Source organism: Podarcis vaucheri, assembly GCF_965113315.1.
Source record: "Podarcis vaucheri genome assembly, chromosome: 5".
NCBI lineage: Eukaryota > Metazoa > Chordata > Lepidosauria > Squamata > Lacertidae > Podarcis > Podarcis vaucheri.
In genome coordinates, this window is record NC_138763.1 from 57,637,086 (window position 1) to 57,654,826 (window position 17,741).

Genomic DNA, 17,741 nt, shown 5'->3' on the forward strand with positions numbered 1-17,741 from the left:
CTCCACAGCCTTGGTACCATGACCCAAAAGACAGTGCTTCCTTCTTTCACACAGTCCTCCTCCCCTGGAGATCTCACAAGGCACGACATGACCACTCTTTATGACAGGCAAGATGCCGCAAAGCATTTAGACCTGCACACAGCGACTTGGTTTGCATGATATGCATATCGTTCAAGAACCTTCCCATGGCCTCTTGAGCATGCTGTCGGATGGATAGGAGATGGCTCTAGCAAGATTGCATTAAATAATTCAAGCACCCAACATGACCTGTGCACCTGGTGGCCATCGGTATTTATATAATTTATATAAGAAGGGTGAGGGTTATATGTAGATGGGCAGCAAAGATAAAAGCAGTGCAGGTACGTCAAGTGGGGGAAAGAGTTGCTGATGTGTAGAAAAAGAGGAAGGCAAAGTTAATGTTGAGGACACATGCATAGGTAGGTAGAGTCTCACAGAATTTTCAGCAGTCATTGCTTATCCAAATGTACTTTGCATCTCATCCAAATCCACCTTTAATAGCATAAGGAGAAAATCAAAGATCCTGTATTTTGTTTACATTTAGAAACATGTTCTGGTGGCATGAGATTCATGGAGATGGCAACATGTACGTATGTCTATTTCTGACATGTATGTATGTCTATGTCTACTTCTCTCAGAAAGAGACACATACATTACCAATACTATATTGCAGTTATTTCTGTTCTAAGATAGGGAAATGGTGACCCATGTTTTTCAAAAGCAACGTTGAAAGCTCTAAGTCTTGGATCCAGTGCTGCCATCTTGCTCACGTATCAGATTTCTGCTTGTGCAATGTAACTTCCTCTTCACCCCTGCAGCCTCTGAACACCTTCTAAATATGCTCCGAAGCTGATTCTGGGGACACGCCGGGGGTGGAGAGGAAGTGGAATTCCCATTGCATGAGTGGAGCTCCATTTGCACATCACTGGACACAACCTCAAGTTTCACGGGGCAGGCCCCAGGGAAGTGATTTGTTTTGACTTTTCGGAACATGATGTGCCAGATGTATACCTTTCTGTTAGTGGAGCCTGACCCAGATTTTGACTCAACTGCCTGTGTCTTTGGAAAGACTTTGCATTCTGCTCTCCCCTTGATAATCTTATAGGCAAGTAATAGAAAACAGTGAGCTGTGGTAACCAGATGTAAAACACCCCAATTAAAGAAAAGGAATTCACTTGGAACAGATCTAGATTTGAATCAGCCCAAGTGTTCTTATTTCATACCTGCTCCATGAAAACAATAAGGGACTCCCTGTTATTTTCCCACTCTTCAGGTAATTCACTTTCGTGGGGATATTTATCACAGCCAACATATATGGATAGTTCAAAACAATTTGTATGTAGGTAGCTGAAGTCATTTATACCTGTCAATGCAATGAAAAGAACAAATAAAAATAATGTAATAAAAAATAAAATACAGCTTTTATTTAATCTAGGAACCAGACACAATCATTTTAAATAATTAAATTTCCCTAATAGTTGTGTTAAAATAGATTCGATAAAAAAGCTTTTATGGAAATGCATGCATTTTGTAATGATATCAATAATTTAATTAAAATGAACTCATAAAACATTCTGGCAGTAAAACATGAAGATTTATATTCATTTTTAAAAATATAACAGACATCTTGAAATTTAGCCTGGCCTTGTATTCTGTTGGGGCTTCAGAATCTGGATGGACTTCCAGGAACTTTTTAGAAAGTCATGAATTTTAAGATGGCAATGTTACAAAAGTCTTCAGTTTCAAAAGTCTTGACATGCATGTGATTAAATTGTAAATATTATTACTTTCTCATCCAAAGAGGATAATGTCAGGCCACCACAACTTAGTCTGCAGGTCATCAGGATATTAAATGGTTGGTTAAAAAAAAAGTACATTGTTGCAGAACACTTGTTACTGTCAAACTGAAATTAATTTATAAATATTATTCACAAAAATGCAACTAAATTGTTGATGACAAAGGTATGTGTACTATTCTTTAAACAGTTGTTACTATATCTGGGAAATTCATTTATTATGATGATTTTGCATGCATATGTGTGTGTGTGTGTGTGTGTGTGTGTGTGTGTGTGGTTTTGTCTCTATTTTTCTTACCAGGAATAGGAATACTTTGTTCGTGAGCAAACTGAATTTCAAATTATATGGCAAGTTTTAAGCTTATAGATGAATTTTAATTGTTTTAATTCATTTACTTTATAATGACCAAATATAGAGGAACATGGATGGAACTAAGTAAAGAGAAGGTGGGGGGCAGGAAAATATTACTATACAGCTGCTACCGAGCACTTAATGAGCCTGAAAACACCTTCTGGTTTCTCTGTAGGAGGATTATGTAATGCAGATGTTAAGCTTGTCGATAGGGAAAGATTAAAATATCACAGTGTCGGGTTCTGCTGCTATGCTAAAGCTTTTCTCCTTCCCAATTAAGAGTAAGAAACATTTTTACTCAGTCTGAATTAATATTTTTCCAAAGATGCTTTATCTACAAAGTTTCATTCAGTTTTTTAGACTGTCCTAACCCGGAGATAGGGATGCGGGTGGCGCTGTGGGTTAAATCACAGAGCCTAGGACTTGCCGATCAAAAGGTTGGCAGTTTGAATCCCTGCAACGGGGTAAGCTCCCATTGCTCGCTCCCTGCTCCTGCCAACCTAGCAGTTCGAAAGCATGTCAAAGTGCAAGTAGATAAATAGGTACCGATCCGGCGGGAAGGTAAACAGTGTTTCCGTGCACTGCTCTGGTTTGCCAGAAGCGGCTTAGTCATGCTGGCCACATGACCCGGAAGCTGTACACCAGCTCCCTCAGCCACTAAAGCGAGATGAACGCTGCAACCCCAGAGTCGGTCATGGCTGCACCTAATGGTCAGGGGTCCCTTTACCTTTCTTTAACCCAGAGATGGGGCACCTCTGACCCTCCCAGTGTTGTTAGACTACATCCCCTATCATCCCTGACCATCCTGGATCAACCTGATGGGAGTTGAAGTCTACCAACATCTAGAGCAGGGTTCCCCAAACCTCAGTTTCCAGCTGTTTTGGACTACAACTCCCATCATCCCTACCTAGCAGGACCAGTGGTCAGGGATGATGGGTACTGTAGTCCAAAACAGAGGGAGACCCAAGTTTGGGAAACCTGATCCAGTGTCAGAGCAAGCTGCATGGGCAGCTTGGATAAACGTTACTGCTAAGAAGATCATAAGTAAAATGTAGCAGGAATTCTGCGAAGTACTGTAATAGAGTCAGATATTTATTGAACACATGCTGTGTAAAAGCTGCTCTCATTCAATTAACACCTTTTAGCTAATTCCACTTTATGTTCATTAATCTGAGACAATTCCTCTTGTATGTCAAGAGTAAGTAGATGGAATTTTAAGTCAATATTTGAGAATCATCATCACACAATGATCCAAAACTTATCATTGCATTAGGATGAGTATTATTATTATTATTATTAAAAAAAAACCTCAGAGTATAATACAGCTGTAAAAAATGAATTTGATGAACTAAATCCAAAGCAATAATTGCTGCTAAGAAACCAGGTAGTACTTATTTTTGTGGTTAAAGCCCTAGCATACTGGATCAATTCATTATCAAGTTTGCACAGCACTTAAAAAAATGAAAGTCATAAATTAATGAAGCAGTCAATTCTGAATTTAAAATGGATATTGTATGGGAGGGGGGGAATAGGACATGTATTGGGCCAACTTATTCAAAAAAAAATTATGCTGTACCACAAACATATGAAACTATCTCCATTTCCTGAGTTCAAAGAGTTTTTGCAGACAGCAAAAGAAATATTCTGCATGCTGGCATGTGAATCGTTATGTCCAGGCCAAGATTAACTTCATGTGGTCCAATGCAAATATTATAAAATTAGCTTCCAAGTTGTACACTGTTTGTTCAGTGAAAGCGCAGCTTGTAGCAACAAAACAGGCCAACAAAAGGACTGCAGGAACTGTTATCCTTATTACTGCTAAAGGTACAATGCTATGGAGCCAGTCATTACTCTGTGCCCAACACACACAATTCGCTTGAGGTGTTTTTAGCTTGTTTTTACCAAGGTTCATCTTGATGAAATTCATGCCAAGCAAATGTTCAAGCAGGAGCTCTGAAAGCAACTGAGATCTTGCCCACCCCGAATCCTCTACTTTGCACACAATATCCATGGAAGCCAGTTAGTAGTCCCATGTGCTTCTAATTGGGTACCCAACTGATCTGTAGGCAAAGGCATAACAGAATGTCTCTTCTCTCTTTCGCTGTTAGGCGGAAACAAGAAAGTTGGATGTGACTGATCATTTCTGGTCTCTGAGTACATCACAAGGACACTCTAGGAGAGCACAAGGGATGGAGAGGCCTTTATACCCAACACAGAAGCATTCTTCTCCCGCTCATATCCCAAAATATATTAAATGCCTTCCAGAATGATGATGCAGTTAGAATTCATCAATATATTATTCTTTTCTTAATATAAGATAACTGAATATTTATTTACTGATAGCAAAAGCAGGTGCATATGTGCAGCTAGTTGTTGGGTGCCTGATTTTCAATGTATTGTCAGATTTCAAGAAGAAAGTTTTCTTCCCAGACTTGTATGTGTTAGTTATATCATTTAATGCTTTAAACACCAAATTCCTCCACTGCAAGGCAAGATTATAATGGGCAAAAGATTCCTGTATTGCAGGGTTTAGATTGGTGACCCTCGGGGTCCCTTCCAACTCTACAAGTTCTATGATTCTATAATACACTTGTACCTTGGATCCCAAACACCCTGGAACTCGGATGTTTTGGCTCCCGAATGGCCCAAACCCAGAAGTGATTGTTCTAGTTTGTGAATGTTCTTTTGAAACCCGAACATCCGATGGGGCTTCCATGGCTTCTGATTGGCTGCAGGAACTTCCTGCAGCCAATCAGAAGCCACAATTTGGTTTCTAAACATTTTGGAAGTCGAAACAGACTTCCAGAACGGATTCTGTTCAACTTCCAAGGTACGACTGTAATTAGAGAAGAAATAAACTGCAGTAGTGTACACCTAAGGCAAATAGCTTCTGATCCCTGAATATACGGCTTATCAACTAGGTACTTTAGGGCTTAGCTATATATTACATTAATTGCAAGGTTTGCGGCCATATGTGGAAACCTTTTTAAAAATCATCATCATCATCCTAGGTGCATCCTCCTCCTTGATTTCTATCAGGACAGGAGCAAGTAATGATGGGAGATTTGACTCTTCCATCTCCCACAATGATTCAGTTGGAAATTAGTCCCACACCATAAGTAGTGGTTGAAAAACATCAACAACTTGCCATTGTCGCAAATGGGACCTTTTTTTATAGAGAATTGCAGCATTTGCCACTGCAAATGGGGGAAAGATTCCATTGGGATTGTGGTTAAGGAGAAAAGGATTAAACATCACCCTCTCTACATGGCAGTTGTGATGGAAAATGAGCCCCCGCACCTTGAATGAACCTTGCGACTGGCTTGCAAGTCACACGGTTAACATGTAGCCAAGCCCTTAGTTTCATATCAATTGCCGGTTGCTTAAACAGATGCGTAGTCCCTACTCTATTAAATCGCTTTGACAGGTACCATTTAAATTCATTGCACTATAAAGGCAGAGTAGTATGCACAGAAACCAAAACCTCCTTGGTGAAAATCTGACAGCTCTGCATCAATCCAGGATGCATTGTAAAACACAAAGAGGAAAAGTATTGTTTCTGCGCTGCGTAGGTGGATGACAGCCATTCAATTTAAGTTAAGGTAGTAGAACAAATAGTGCAGGCGGCCTTCTTTATTTTTGAAAGTTTAGGGGTGTTCTGCTTTACAGATACTTACTTCCTGCAACAGTATGCCATGAAGCTCCATTTACGGTCCCGTCTTCCTTCTGGAAGTCCTCCGTATGGCACACTCTACGGCGAGCGTCTGTCATCAGCCGATGGGTGGAGGCATAAGAATATGCCAGCCACCTAAAAACATGGTCATCTGGGGTAGGCGTGTGCTCCTGGGTTTTCCACGTCGACCGGACCATATCATAGGGGTAGGCCACAACAAGTTCTCCACCTTGTAAGTTGCCACCAAGCACAAAAGGGTTTTTCTCCATCCAGGCAATCACCGCTCGTGTTTCAACTGCTACCTGGGAAGTGAAGGAAGAAAAATAAAATCAGTTCAAGAGGTATGAGAAACTCATCTTGGAACAATTGCCACATTTATTTATTTTTTAAACCAAAGGCATTTTTAAACAAATGGCAGCCATTTCTAGCACATCTACAGAAGAAGAAAGTAGTCCCAGTTTAAACACTGTAGTTTCTTGGCCCATTGAGGGGTGTAAATGGGAGAGCAATGGATGGGAGAGAGTCCCAAGGGCCAGATAGGGAAACATGGATGGCCGCATTTGACCTGCTTTAAGCCATTTCAAACACAGAAGGTGAGTTTCCTTCCCAGTAGCACTGATCCTACTCACTGTAGCGTTTTCAGACAGGTACCATTCTGGTATTGGTATGTGATGATTTGGGACCTTTCTCATAACCCTTTTACGATCTTCAGATTCCCAAAGCAGAGTATTTAAGTCAGGGAAGTTATTGTTGATGTCAATGCCATCTTGAGTCCATCTTCCTAAAGACCAGCCTCCTAATTCTGAACCCTGTAACAAATTAGATTAGGTTGTGTTATAGTGACAAACTCTGTGTGCCTTTCTTATAGTAATAAAACAAGTCTCCTGAATGCCTACGATTATGGCAGAGGTGCAGCATTTTCAGGACCTTGGTGATGAAGTTGTATTCCCCTTTTCTAGAAAGCTCACATTCCTTCTAAAACAATTTTTATGGCACTCCTGATTCCTTTGTAAAATGTATCTCATTGCATGGCTTATGGCCAAAGATTGTGGTTTGCTGAGTGGAGATTTATAAAAGCTGAAACTGAATAATATTCAGAGAAAACGCTAATTAATTTGTAGAAAGAATCAGTGCTGAGCCATAATTTTTTTAAAAATTACTCTGGTGCAATAAAGCATTGTTTATATACAGCTTCAGTTATTAACTTAATTACAAGCAGGAGAAGAAATAAATTCAATATCACTTAACTGCAAAAATCTATCTAAAGACTCTTTATTGCTTCTCCTGACCACTCTTTTAAATTGCACAATATGCCACCAAGGCACTTTTAGGTCTTAAGAAATGTTGGTGCTTTGATCAAGATGTCACATTAAGTGAATTACTGGAAGAAAGGCAAGTCGAGGAGGTAATATCAAATCAGAGCCGAAACAAAGTCTCTCAAAGTTTCAGGGTGTTCGTATTTTGAAAACTGAATTTTGGTGTGGACATTCTACCTTAAAATATGACGCTGGAAATTCGGGTTCTAAATTTGGCACCAGAAATCACACATTCTGCTTATTTAAATAAAGTCATAATATAACATTAACCAAATTCTGTTGCATGCCACCTATCAAATATTGTAAGGTGCTGATGCCAGTATTTTTCCCTGCATTGCACTCCCTTAAAACATTATCAGAATGGCATTGTATTTGACTGCCCATGAACAGGATGAAGAAAGGTAGGGTGGGGAACATTTCAACTCAACCCTGTTTATGACCACTATCGTGTATTCTTGTAGTATCTATAATTTCATACTTCTTGAAACTGTGTCAACATTTTTCGCTCTATAAGATGCACTTTTCCCCTCCTAAAAAGTAAGGGGAAATGTGTGTGCTTCTTATGGAGCGAATGCAGACGGGAGGCTCTGTCAGCGCTCCCTTTAAAGAGCTGCGTGGAGCTGCCCTTCTCCCTCCTCGGGGAAAAGCCCCCAAGAGCCGCACACATGCTCTGCATGCTCTTTAAAGGGATGAAGGCTCCCCTTGCCTGGGAGAGGCTGCGCGCGGCTAAAGAGGAAGCCAGGACAGCGAGCAGGATCCATCCCGCTGGCTGTCTTGGCTTATGCCATAGTGCATGGCTCTGTCCCTTCCCCCACCTCCCAGAAAAGCCCCCAAGAGCTGCGCTCCCTTTAAAGAGTGTGCGGCTCTTGCGGGAGGAAAGCAAGTAGGCTTGCTTTCGCTGAAGCCAGGAGGGCAAGAGGGATTGGTGTGCACCGATCCCGCTTGCTCTCCTGGCTTCAGGGGTAGCCCTGCAAAGCCTCCTGAGCGAAGATAGAGGAGTGCTCCCTCTTAGCTCAGGATGCTTTGCGTTCCTTTCTTATTTCTTGTTTTCCTGCCCTAAAAAGTAGGTGCGTCCAATCGTCCAGTGCGTCTAATAGAGTGAAAAATACAGTATGTATTATTCTAATATCTTCTATTTAATTTTTTTCATGTAATCCTACCAAACAGCAGGAAACAATCTTCTGACTCAAAACTCCAACTGAAAGTTCTACGATGCCCATGTTTCTATGCCTCAAAAGGCAGCATGTGTCTTTTCTATTAATCGATCAGCTGCATCCCAGCGCAGTTCTTCCTTACCACTTCGTAGGCCTTTTCATATCCATCTGGGTTGATTGAAGGAAGAAGGTGGATTCTGGTATCCTTAATGAGGCGTACAATACGTGGGTTCCCAGCCAGATATTCCTGGCACATAAACTGCATTAACAAAAGCAGTAACTCGCGTCCCAGCACCTCATTCCCATGAGCCCCTGCCATGTACCGAAATTCTGGCTCACCTGTTCAAAAAACAAAGGAAGATGTGAGCACACCAAAAACAGAATCCAACTAAGGTAATGGGATTTGGAGGGTTTGGCACAGAAGGAAGACACGACAAAACTTGGTATATTCCAGCATATCATTCATGCCTCTTCAATACCATATGATAGGGGCAGGAAACTTCATGGCCAAGAAACAAATCCAGTCCCTAATAGTTTTATAACCAGCAAAGCTATGTTTCCAAGGAAACATCATCTCCCAAGCGTATCTCGGTGACTTTTCTCTAAATGTGCAATGGAGGCAAAGGGGTCTCTTTAATTCCCTCTCCTGCGCTTTGGACAGCAGGAGATAAGCTTTAGCAGAGTCATCCCTTATTACATATATCAGCTGCTATTTCCAATGCACAAGGAGAGATCTGTCAATTTTGATTTCCCTCAGCTTCACATTTTCTCAATCTTAAACTCAGTTCTCCATATTTCCCTATCAGTTTGCGATTATTATTGCAAATTTCAGCGCAAATTAGCACGAATTTCTTCTAATGGAATTGTCGCTGTATACATTTGTCCCCAATATGCAATTTTTTGCAAAACATTTTCTCCCAATATGATGCTTTTTGTGTGTGTTATTTTCCTAAATATATGCATTTTTATGCACACTTTTGGTCTGTGCACTTTTGTACACATTACTTGGCTAGAGGACTGCACTGCAAAATTCAGAGAATTGCAAATTTCAAAGGCTGGCTGTGTTTTGGTTGGCATATTGTTTCACAAAGGGCAAATTAGGTGGGTTCAGCTTTAAATGCAAGCAGAATCAGGTTTCTCACCCACCTCTATGCACAAAACAGGGAAATTTCTGTGTGGTAAAAATTGAGCCCACTAAAGCCTCCACTGCTCTTCACATGGAGGAACAGGCTAAAGGCTGTTTGTTGGTAAGTCAATTGGCAGACAGTGTTGCTGCCTTGCACAGTCAAAATTGTTGCTGACTAGGACCACAAACTCTTTCTCTCCACATTTATGTATTCCCCCTACATGATTATGCAATTTGAACCACCACAAAGTACACAAATACTGGGGCAAATGTTTTCTTCTTACATCACTTAACAATTTGGTAACTAATAACTACCTCATTATCATTAATACCTGGCGTACAATATGACCAGCAAACATTCATAATCTAGATTTTATTTATTAGTCTACAAAACTGCCAAGTTACCTTATACAGCGTGTGTGTGTATGTCTGCATATATGCACAGAAAATTCATTAAAATATGTGATTATCTCGAACCATGAAGTCAACCATATTCATGAATATATGTATGTGCATATATAATAGAATTTCTCAGTTCAGAGCGCTAAACTTGAAAAAATCACATTAAGCAATCATCTCTCTCTTTTCTCTCTCTCTCTCTGATGATACAAGTTCTCTATGAAAAATATTGGGAGGGGCAAGGAAAGGCTAGGATCAGTTGGTGTAGCCATATTTGAAATATCAATCCTGTCAATGGTAATTCTGTTTTGGCTAGGCTGGGAGAGAGAACACAGGTAAATGCTTTTGCTTCCAAGAGTGGAACCACAAGTCATTTCCTTGTTACAGGACTGACCTACATTTGTTGTCTACACAGGAGACAAATACACCAACATTACTACTTTTCACATATTTGATATACCTTTGTTCAAAGGCAGAACGAAACATGATGTTATTCAAAAAAATAGCCCTTCTATGCTGATCTGTTTTCAATCAAAAGCAGAAATTGGGGTGGGGTGGCTCAGAACCATAACCTGGTAGGGTGGTGTTTAACACCATGGTTCTGATCAAAATCTGGTAGCCCCATATTTGCTATATGCAATTAGAGGGAAGCTCGCAGTTGGGACAACGCAGCATAAAAGTGTAACATTAAGAAGGCCCTCGGATATACAGAAATCGTTAACCAGATTGTCTTCTAGCTCTTGCTGTCTATTCTGACAATGACTGTCAGTGCATACTTTTCATCATTAAAGTTGGCTCCATTTTTTTATCATTGCAAAAGAAGAATATATGATTAGCATAAAGGAGTTTGATCCCACTCTTTGGATGGCTTCTATTTATACTCCTCTTCTTCTCTAATTAGAAGAAGTATAATCAAAATTCCTCCCACATGTACTCAACACCATGACTGCTTGTAGGCACATGCCTCCACTGCGAAGTGCTGCAAACATGTGGAATGTTAAAAATTTAAACATTCTAAACCACTTCATCCACCAGTCCGCCAGCCGGGATTTTATCTGGTCAGAATATATCGTCCTAACCAACTTCGTGTTCTCCTGGGTTGTCTGAGATTTCAACAGCATACAGCTTTAGCCCTTGGTGGCTTTTCCCAATATTGTAAATTCTTGTGATATTTGGACACATCTCATTCACCACTTTCATCAGCTGTAAAATAATCAAAGAAAGAAAGACATTTGTACAAATTAACGAGAGGTGTGATATAGATAAAAGCGTGTACCTCACCCCATGATTGTTTCCATGTTGTAAGACGTGGGGACAATGAGTATCACAGATAGCACTCGACAGGGGTGGGAAACTAGTAGCCCTACAGATGCTGAGAGACTCTGTTGCCCAACATCCTTGGCTATATCCTGTATACCTGAAGGAGCGTCTCCACCCCCATTGTTCAGCCCGGACACTGAGATCCAGCGCCGAGGGCCTTCTGGTGGTTCCCTCATTGCGAGAAGCAAAGCTACAGGGAACCAGACAGAGGGCCTCCTCGGTAGTGGTGCCCGCCCTGTGGAATGCTCTCCCATCAGATGTCAAAGAGATAAACAACTACCTGACATTCAGAAGACATCGTAAGGCAGCCCTGTTCAGGGAAGTTTTTAATATATAACGCTGTATTGTTTTTAACACTTGATTGGGAGCCGCCCAGAGTGACTGGGGAAACTCAGCCAGATGGGCAGGGCATAAATAAATTATTATTATTATTATTATTATTATTATTATTATTATTAGCCATGTTGGCTGAGGCTGATGGGAGCTGGAATTCAACTTAATCTGAGAGGGGTGTGGGTTCCCCAGAGCTTGAGGCAGTATGCAATTTAAAAAATCGCCCTCTGGTGTAGGATTATGTTTAATGTCTATGAAAATGAATAATTATATAAAAGGGAGGAATAGTCCAATAAGAAGTGTCAGGGAACTGACCTCAGAGGGAAAGGAGGTGATAGGGCTCCCAGAGACTGGGAGAGACTCAACAGCCAAAGCAGGGACCAGCAGGGGGAGCGCGGGGTCTCTGGAGGAGGATCCCAGGGATACTGAGAGAGATGCAGCAGCGCAGGCAGGAAGCAGGGGGGAGAAAGGGGTGAGAGACACGTCCAGTGAAAATAGTGGGGAGGTGTCAGAAGCAATTGCAGGGAGACCCATGCTTCGTCGGAAGCTGTCACGTCGTGAGTCCAGGAGACGTGTTTCCGTTAAGGAACTTCTTTGTTGGAGGCGTTTCCGCAAACAGCCACTGTCGGACACTAACAGTGACTAGAGCAGACATGTCTGAGGAGCTCTGTCACACACAGAGGTTTGTGGGGCCGCACAAACTCTGAAGGGGCACCATTTTAAGCACAAGCAGCTAATCATCCCCTAATAGCAGTCCGACAGTCTCTGTACGCTGCCTGTGCAGGAGAAAGCATCATGAGCGACCCAGCCGGAGCAGGGGGAGGAGCTGATCCAAGCTTGGAAGAAAGATGCCGAGCATTGGAGGTCCAACTGGCGCTGCAGACGGCGAGGCTCGAGGAGAGGAGGGCTCAAGATGCAGACAAGAAGGGGAGAACCACTCAGTTCCCCAGAAAGGTACCAGGATTGGTGCAGAAGTTTGGGGGGGACCCCAAGGATTACCATGCCTTTAGGACTGAAATGCAATATGCCCTGAATGTCCAGTTTGATGAGTTCCCTGATGAGGAATCTCGAGTTGCTTTTGTAATTGGGCATCTTGAGAAGGGCGCGCGAGACTGGGTTCGACCCCTGATGGCAACGCACAACGATATCCTAAAGGACACTATGAAATTTTTTCGTGCAATGGATATCATGTTTTCCAGCGACGTTGAGGAAGGGGCGGTGCGCAGACAGTTAATGGCTTGCAAGCAGGGAAGCAGATCTGTCCGTGAGTACTGGACTGAATTTACCATGCTGATTCACAGATTGGGGTGGGATTTATCGGCAGCACCCATTCAGATGCTATTTGAAGAAGGTCTTTCTTCAGCTGTGAAAGACGAGCTGGCCAGGAGCCCCAGGGCGGTGTCTATGGATCAGCTGACCAAATCTGCGCTGACCATTGGAGCGCGCCAGGAGGCAAGAGCCTTGGAGAGGCGGGAAGGGAGAGGGGAACGTTGGAAGGAGTTACGCATTCCAGACATTCCTGAGCCAGCTTTCCCGCCGGCAGAGCCGATGGAAATCGGAACAGCCCGCGCGCGCGCAGTTTCAAAGCCCAGTGAGGGGGCGAAGAAGGAGGGAAAGGGAGCCCGGAAATGCTATCTCTGCCAACAGCCAGGCCACTTTGCCAGAGTCTGCCCCCAGAGGAAGGAATGGCAAGGGATGGTGGGAACTGTTGAGGGGGAAGAGCAGGGAGAAACGGAGCAGGTAAAAGCCAACGCCTGGTTGCCATCAGGGCACTGCAGCCAGGCCAAAGAGCAGTGAAAGTGCCCCTTCCCCAAGTGCCAGTGCCAGAAGCTCCTCGACCGGCTCTAGTGATTGAAGTGTCGCTAGAGCTGCAAAATGGACACCCCCTAAAAATAAAGGCACTGTTGGACTCAGGCAGCTCCTGCAATTTTATGAGCAAGGAGTTTGCTGCTGAACACCAGATACAGACTATCCCTTTAAGCAACCCCCTGCAGGTGACCACGATCGATGGCAGGGAACTGTTGGGAGGAGGAGTCAGCTTGCAGACCATCCCAATGATAATGAGGGTGGCAAGGCACACAGAACTGATAGCGTTTAATGTGGCCACCTTGGGAGGTGCTCCCATTATTTTGGGAATGAGCTGGCTAGCCCTACATGATCCGCTGGTGGGCTGGCATCAAAGAGTGGTTTCCTTCGGTTCCGCACATTGCTTAGAACACTGCAGGGGGGAAAAGGGGTCAGCAGGGGCCCAAGCCACCCTGGCAGGGACTGAAGTAGTGGAGAAGGGGAAGGTGCCACCACAGTATGCTGATCTCAGCGACGTGTTCAGCGAGAAGGAAGCTGACCAACTACCTCCGCATAGACCCTTTGATTGCCAGATCAATTTACTCCCTGGAGCACAGCTTCCTGTAGGCAAGTTGTATGCCATGTCAGACAGGGAAATGCAGGAGTTGCGAGCGTTCATTGACAAGAACCTGAAGAGGGGCTTCATCAGAGAGTCCAAGGCAGCGGGGGGTAGCCCAGTGTTTTTTGTGGACAAAAAAAACACGGACAAGCCGAGGCTGGTATGTGACTTTCGGGCCTTAAATGCAGTGACAGAGCCGGCGGCTTTTCCTATGCCCAGGATTGATGATATTTTGACCAGGGTGCGGAAGGGAAAGATTTTTACAAAGCTGGACCTAAGGGGGGCGTACAACCTGATACGTATAAGGAAAGGGGATGAATGGAAGACCACCATGTTCACCCCTTTGGGGGCATTTGAATACTTAGTTATGCCTTTTGGATTACAAACAGGCTCCGCGTGTTTTCAAGCTTTCATGAACCACGTACTGGGGCCTTTGCTCTACAAGAATTGCGTGGCCTTCTTAGATGACGTGTTGGTGTATTCGGAGAATGAGGAGCAACATGTGAGAGACGTCAGAGAAGTGTTGAGCAGGCTGCAAGCCAACCGACTGTGGGTGAAACTGGAGAAGTGTCAGTTTCATACCAAGGAGGTGGAATTCCTGGGGTACCGCTTGTCAGACAAAGGGTTGGCCATGGACCCCGGCAAGGTTCAAGCGGTGCTGGAATGGAAAACACCCAAGACCAAGAAGGATGTGCAGAGGTTCCTAGGGTTTGGAAACTTTTATCGTAAGTTCATCCGCAACTTCGCCCACCTGACGGCGCCCATCACGGACTGTCTCAGCAGCAAAAAGAAGTTTGTTTGGACGGGGGAGGCGGAGCGAGCGTTTGAGGAACTGAAAAGGGCCTTCGCCTCTGGCGAACAACTTCTACATGTGGATTTACAAAAAAAGCTGAGGGTCGAAACAGACGCGTCGGACCGAGCCATAGGGGCGGTGCTTCTTCTGCAGCCGGGGAAGGAGGGGTCGGAGTGGCGACCGTGTGCCTTCTTTTCGCGGAAGCTGAACAAGTCTGAGAGGAACTACACGGTGTACGACCGGGAACTTCTTGCAATTTATGAGGCCTTCCGGAGATGGAGGCACCTACTAATTGGTGCACAACAGAAGGTGCAAGTGTGCACGGACCATAAGAATCTAGAGTATTGGAGAACTGCGCGAGTGCTCAACCAACGGCAGTTGAGATGGGCCCAGGAGTTCTCCAAATTTAACTTTGAGATTTGTTACGTACCAGGCCCGGAGAACGTTAGGGCGGACGCTCTCTCACGCAAACCTGAATATTTGGAGGGAGAGGGTGTACCCGAAGAGACCCATGTCATTCCCGAGGACCGCTGGGTGTGTGGGGCGGCATTGGTGGGGCAAAGGGAACTGGTAGAGGGAACGGGGCAGGATGTATACGCCCAGGACAAACTCAGGAGTCTTAGGAGGGAGGGAGACAAACCCGGGGGTTTTGAGGAGAGAAATGGGGCGTTGTACTACAAGGGAGCGTTATACATACCTGAAGGGGAATTGAGGGAAAAGGTACTCAAGCAACTGCACGATAACCCCACAGCAGGGCATTTTGGGCAACACAAAACCATGTGGCTGGTTACCAGGGAATTCTGGTGGCCCAAGGTCAGGGAAGATGTGCGTGAATATGTGAGAGGGTGTGACCGTTGCCAACGAGCCAAGGGGGAGAGGCGGGCACCGGCAGGTTTATTAGAACCACTACCCACGCCGGAAAGACCGTGGGAGGCAGTGGCAATAGATTTTATGACTGATTTGCCCAGGTCCAAAGGGAAAACAGCCATTATGGTGGTGGTAGATCTGTTAACCAAGATGGCACACTTTATAGCCTGCTCACATGCGGTCACAGCAGAAGAAACCGCCAAATTGTTTGTGGAAAATGTGTTTAGGTTGCATGGCGCCCCCTTGAGGGTGGTTTCGGACCGAGGGAAACAATTTACTTCCAGGTTCTGGAGGAAGCTCATGAGCTTACTGCATGTAGAGGTTAATTTCTCTACTGCCCGTCATCCAGAAACCAACGGGCAGGCGGAAAGAGCTAATGGTGTCCTCCAGCAATATTTGAGGTGTTATGTTAATGACAGAGAGAATGATTGGGTGGAGAAGCTGGCGTTGGCAGAATTTGCTTACAACAATGCAGAGAACGTGTCCACGGGAATGAGCCCTTTTTTGGCCAATCACGGGTGTCATCCCCGAGCCTTCCCAGGGGGGGAGGGGGAGAACTGGAGCGTTCCAGCAGCAGAACAGTTCGTTGAAGAAATGGAAGCGATCCATCGCCAACTCCAACTTAATTTAAACCGGGCGAAGGAGGAATATAAGAGGCAGGCAGACAAAACCAGAAGGGAAGGGGAAAGCCTTAGGGTGGGAGACCAGGTGTGGCTGTCCACCCAAGGGTTACCATTTAAAGGAGGTTGTAAGAAGTTAAGACCCAAAAGACTGGGCCCATTTGAAGTCACGCAACAGGTCAACCCAGTGGCTTTCAGACTCCGGTTACCGAACCACATGAAGTTGCACCCAGTGTTCCACAGATCGTTGCTGTCACCGTATATAGGGGACAGAGAGGGGAGGGTCAATAGGGGACCAGTGATGGAGGAAAAAGAACACAGCTACCATGCAGCGGAGATCCTAGATTCCAGGTGGAAAGGAGAGCAAGTAGAGTATTTGGTAATGTGGGAAGGGGAACCGGAGTCGGAAAACACCTGGGTCAGAGCAGAGGATGTAGATGACGAGGTTCTAATTGAAACTTTTCATCAGAGATTCCCTCGAAAACCCCAGCCAGTGGCGAGGTTCCGGAGGGAATACTTCGCCACCACAGACGAAGAAGAGGAGTTGGAGGGGTTCTCTGATTCCGAGGTGGAGGAGGATTCAGCGAGTCGGAACAAAGACCGATGGAGGGAGATGTTCGAGACGTCGGAAGATGAAGAGGATTCGTTTCGGGGTTTCAGCTCCTCACCGCCCAGAGGAGAGGGAGGGGGCGGGGGGGAAGGGGGCCCTGGAGGGGAGGTGGATGTCAGGGAACTGACCTCAGAGGGAAAGGAGGTGATAGGGCTCCCAGAGACTGGGAGAGACTCAACAGCCAAAGCAGGGACCAGCAGGGGGAGCGCGGGGTCTCTGGAGGAGGATCTCAGGGATACTGAGAGAGATGCAGCAGCGCAGGCAGGAAGCAGGGGGGAGAAAGGGGTGAGAGACACGTCCAGTGAAAATAGTGGGGAGGTGTCAGAAGCAATTGCAGGGAGACCCATGCTTCGTCGGAAGCTGTCACGTCGTGAGTCCAGGAGACGTGTTTCCGTTAAGGAACTTCTTTGTTGGAGGCGTTTCCGCAAACAGCCACTGTCGGACACTAACAGTGACTAGAGCAGACATGTCTGAGGAGCTCTGTCACACACAGAGGTTTGTGGGGCCGCACAAACTCTGAAGGGGCACCATTTTAAGCACAAGCAGCTAATCATCCCCTAATAAGAAGGATGCAGGGTTTTTAACATTATTCAAGAAACTTTGTGCTTCGTTGATTAATCATACAGGTGCTGATTTGGGGCTTCCCACAAGCATCTCGTTGGCCACTGTGATAACAGAATTCTGGACTAGATGGGCTATTGGCCTGATCCGGCCAGCTCTTCTCATGTTCTCTTACCACTTTTTCTGGGTTGATTCTTAGCTAACAGACTAAATATGTGGTTGGTTGGGCTGTGTGTATAGTATATACAACAGTTTCCACCATGTGGGTACTCCACAGAACAATTTCTCCAGTTTGAAAATGTACCCACAGGGCCAAAAGGTGGGTGATATTTTGACACGGGTGATATATATATGATGTTTAAATTAAATGACAATAGAAATTCTTTGGTCTTATGGTAA

At 44.7% G+C, this 17,741-nt stretch overlaps 1 protein-coding gene across 1 annotated transcript in view; it reads right to left on the minus strand.

The window, feature by feature from the left end:
• The window catches only part of CPXM2 (carboxypeptidase X, M14 family member 2), an 83,088-nt gene that overhangs the window by 9,196 nt on the left and 56,151 nt on the right, over positions 1-17,741 (minus strand). The window contains exons 8-12 of the mRNA XM_082225299.1: positions 10,914-11,037; positions 8,452-8,648; positions 6,469-6,648; positions 5,844-6,141; positions 1,242-1,381 (exon numbers count right to left, since the gene is read on the minus strand). Coding sequence (XP_082081425.1) covers positions 1,242-1,381; positions 5,844-6,141; positions 6,469-6,648; positions 8,452-8,648; positions 10,914-11,037 — 939 coding nt within the window. The remainder of the gene's footprint in view (positions 1-1,241; positions 1,382-5,843; positions 6,142-6,468; positions 6,649-8,451; positions 8,649-10,913; positions 11,038-17,741) is intronic.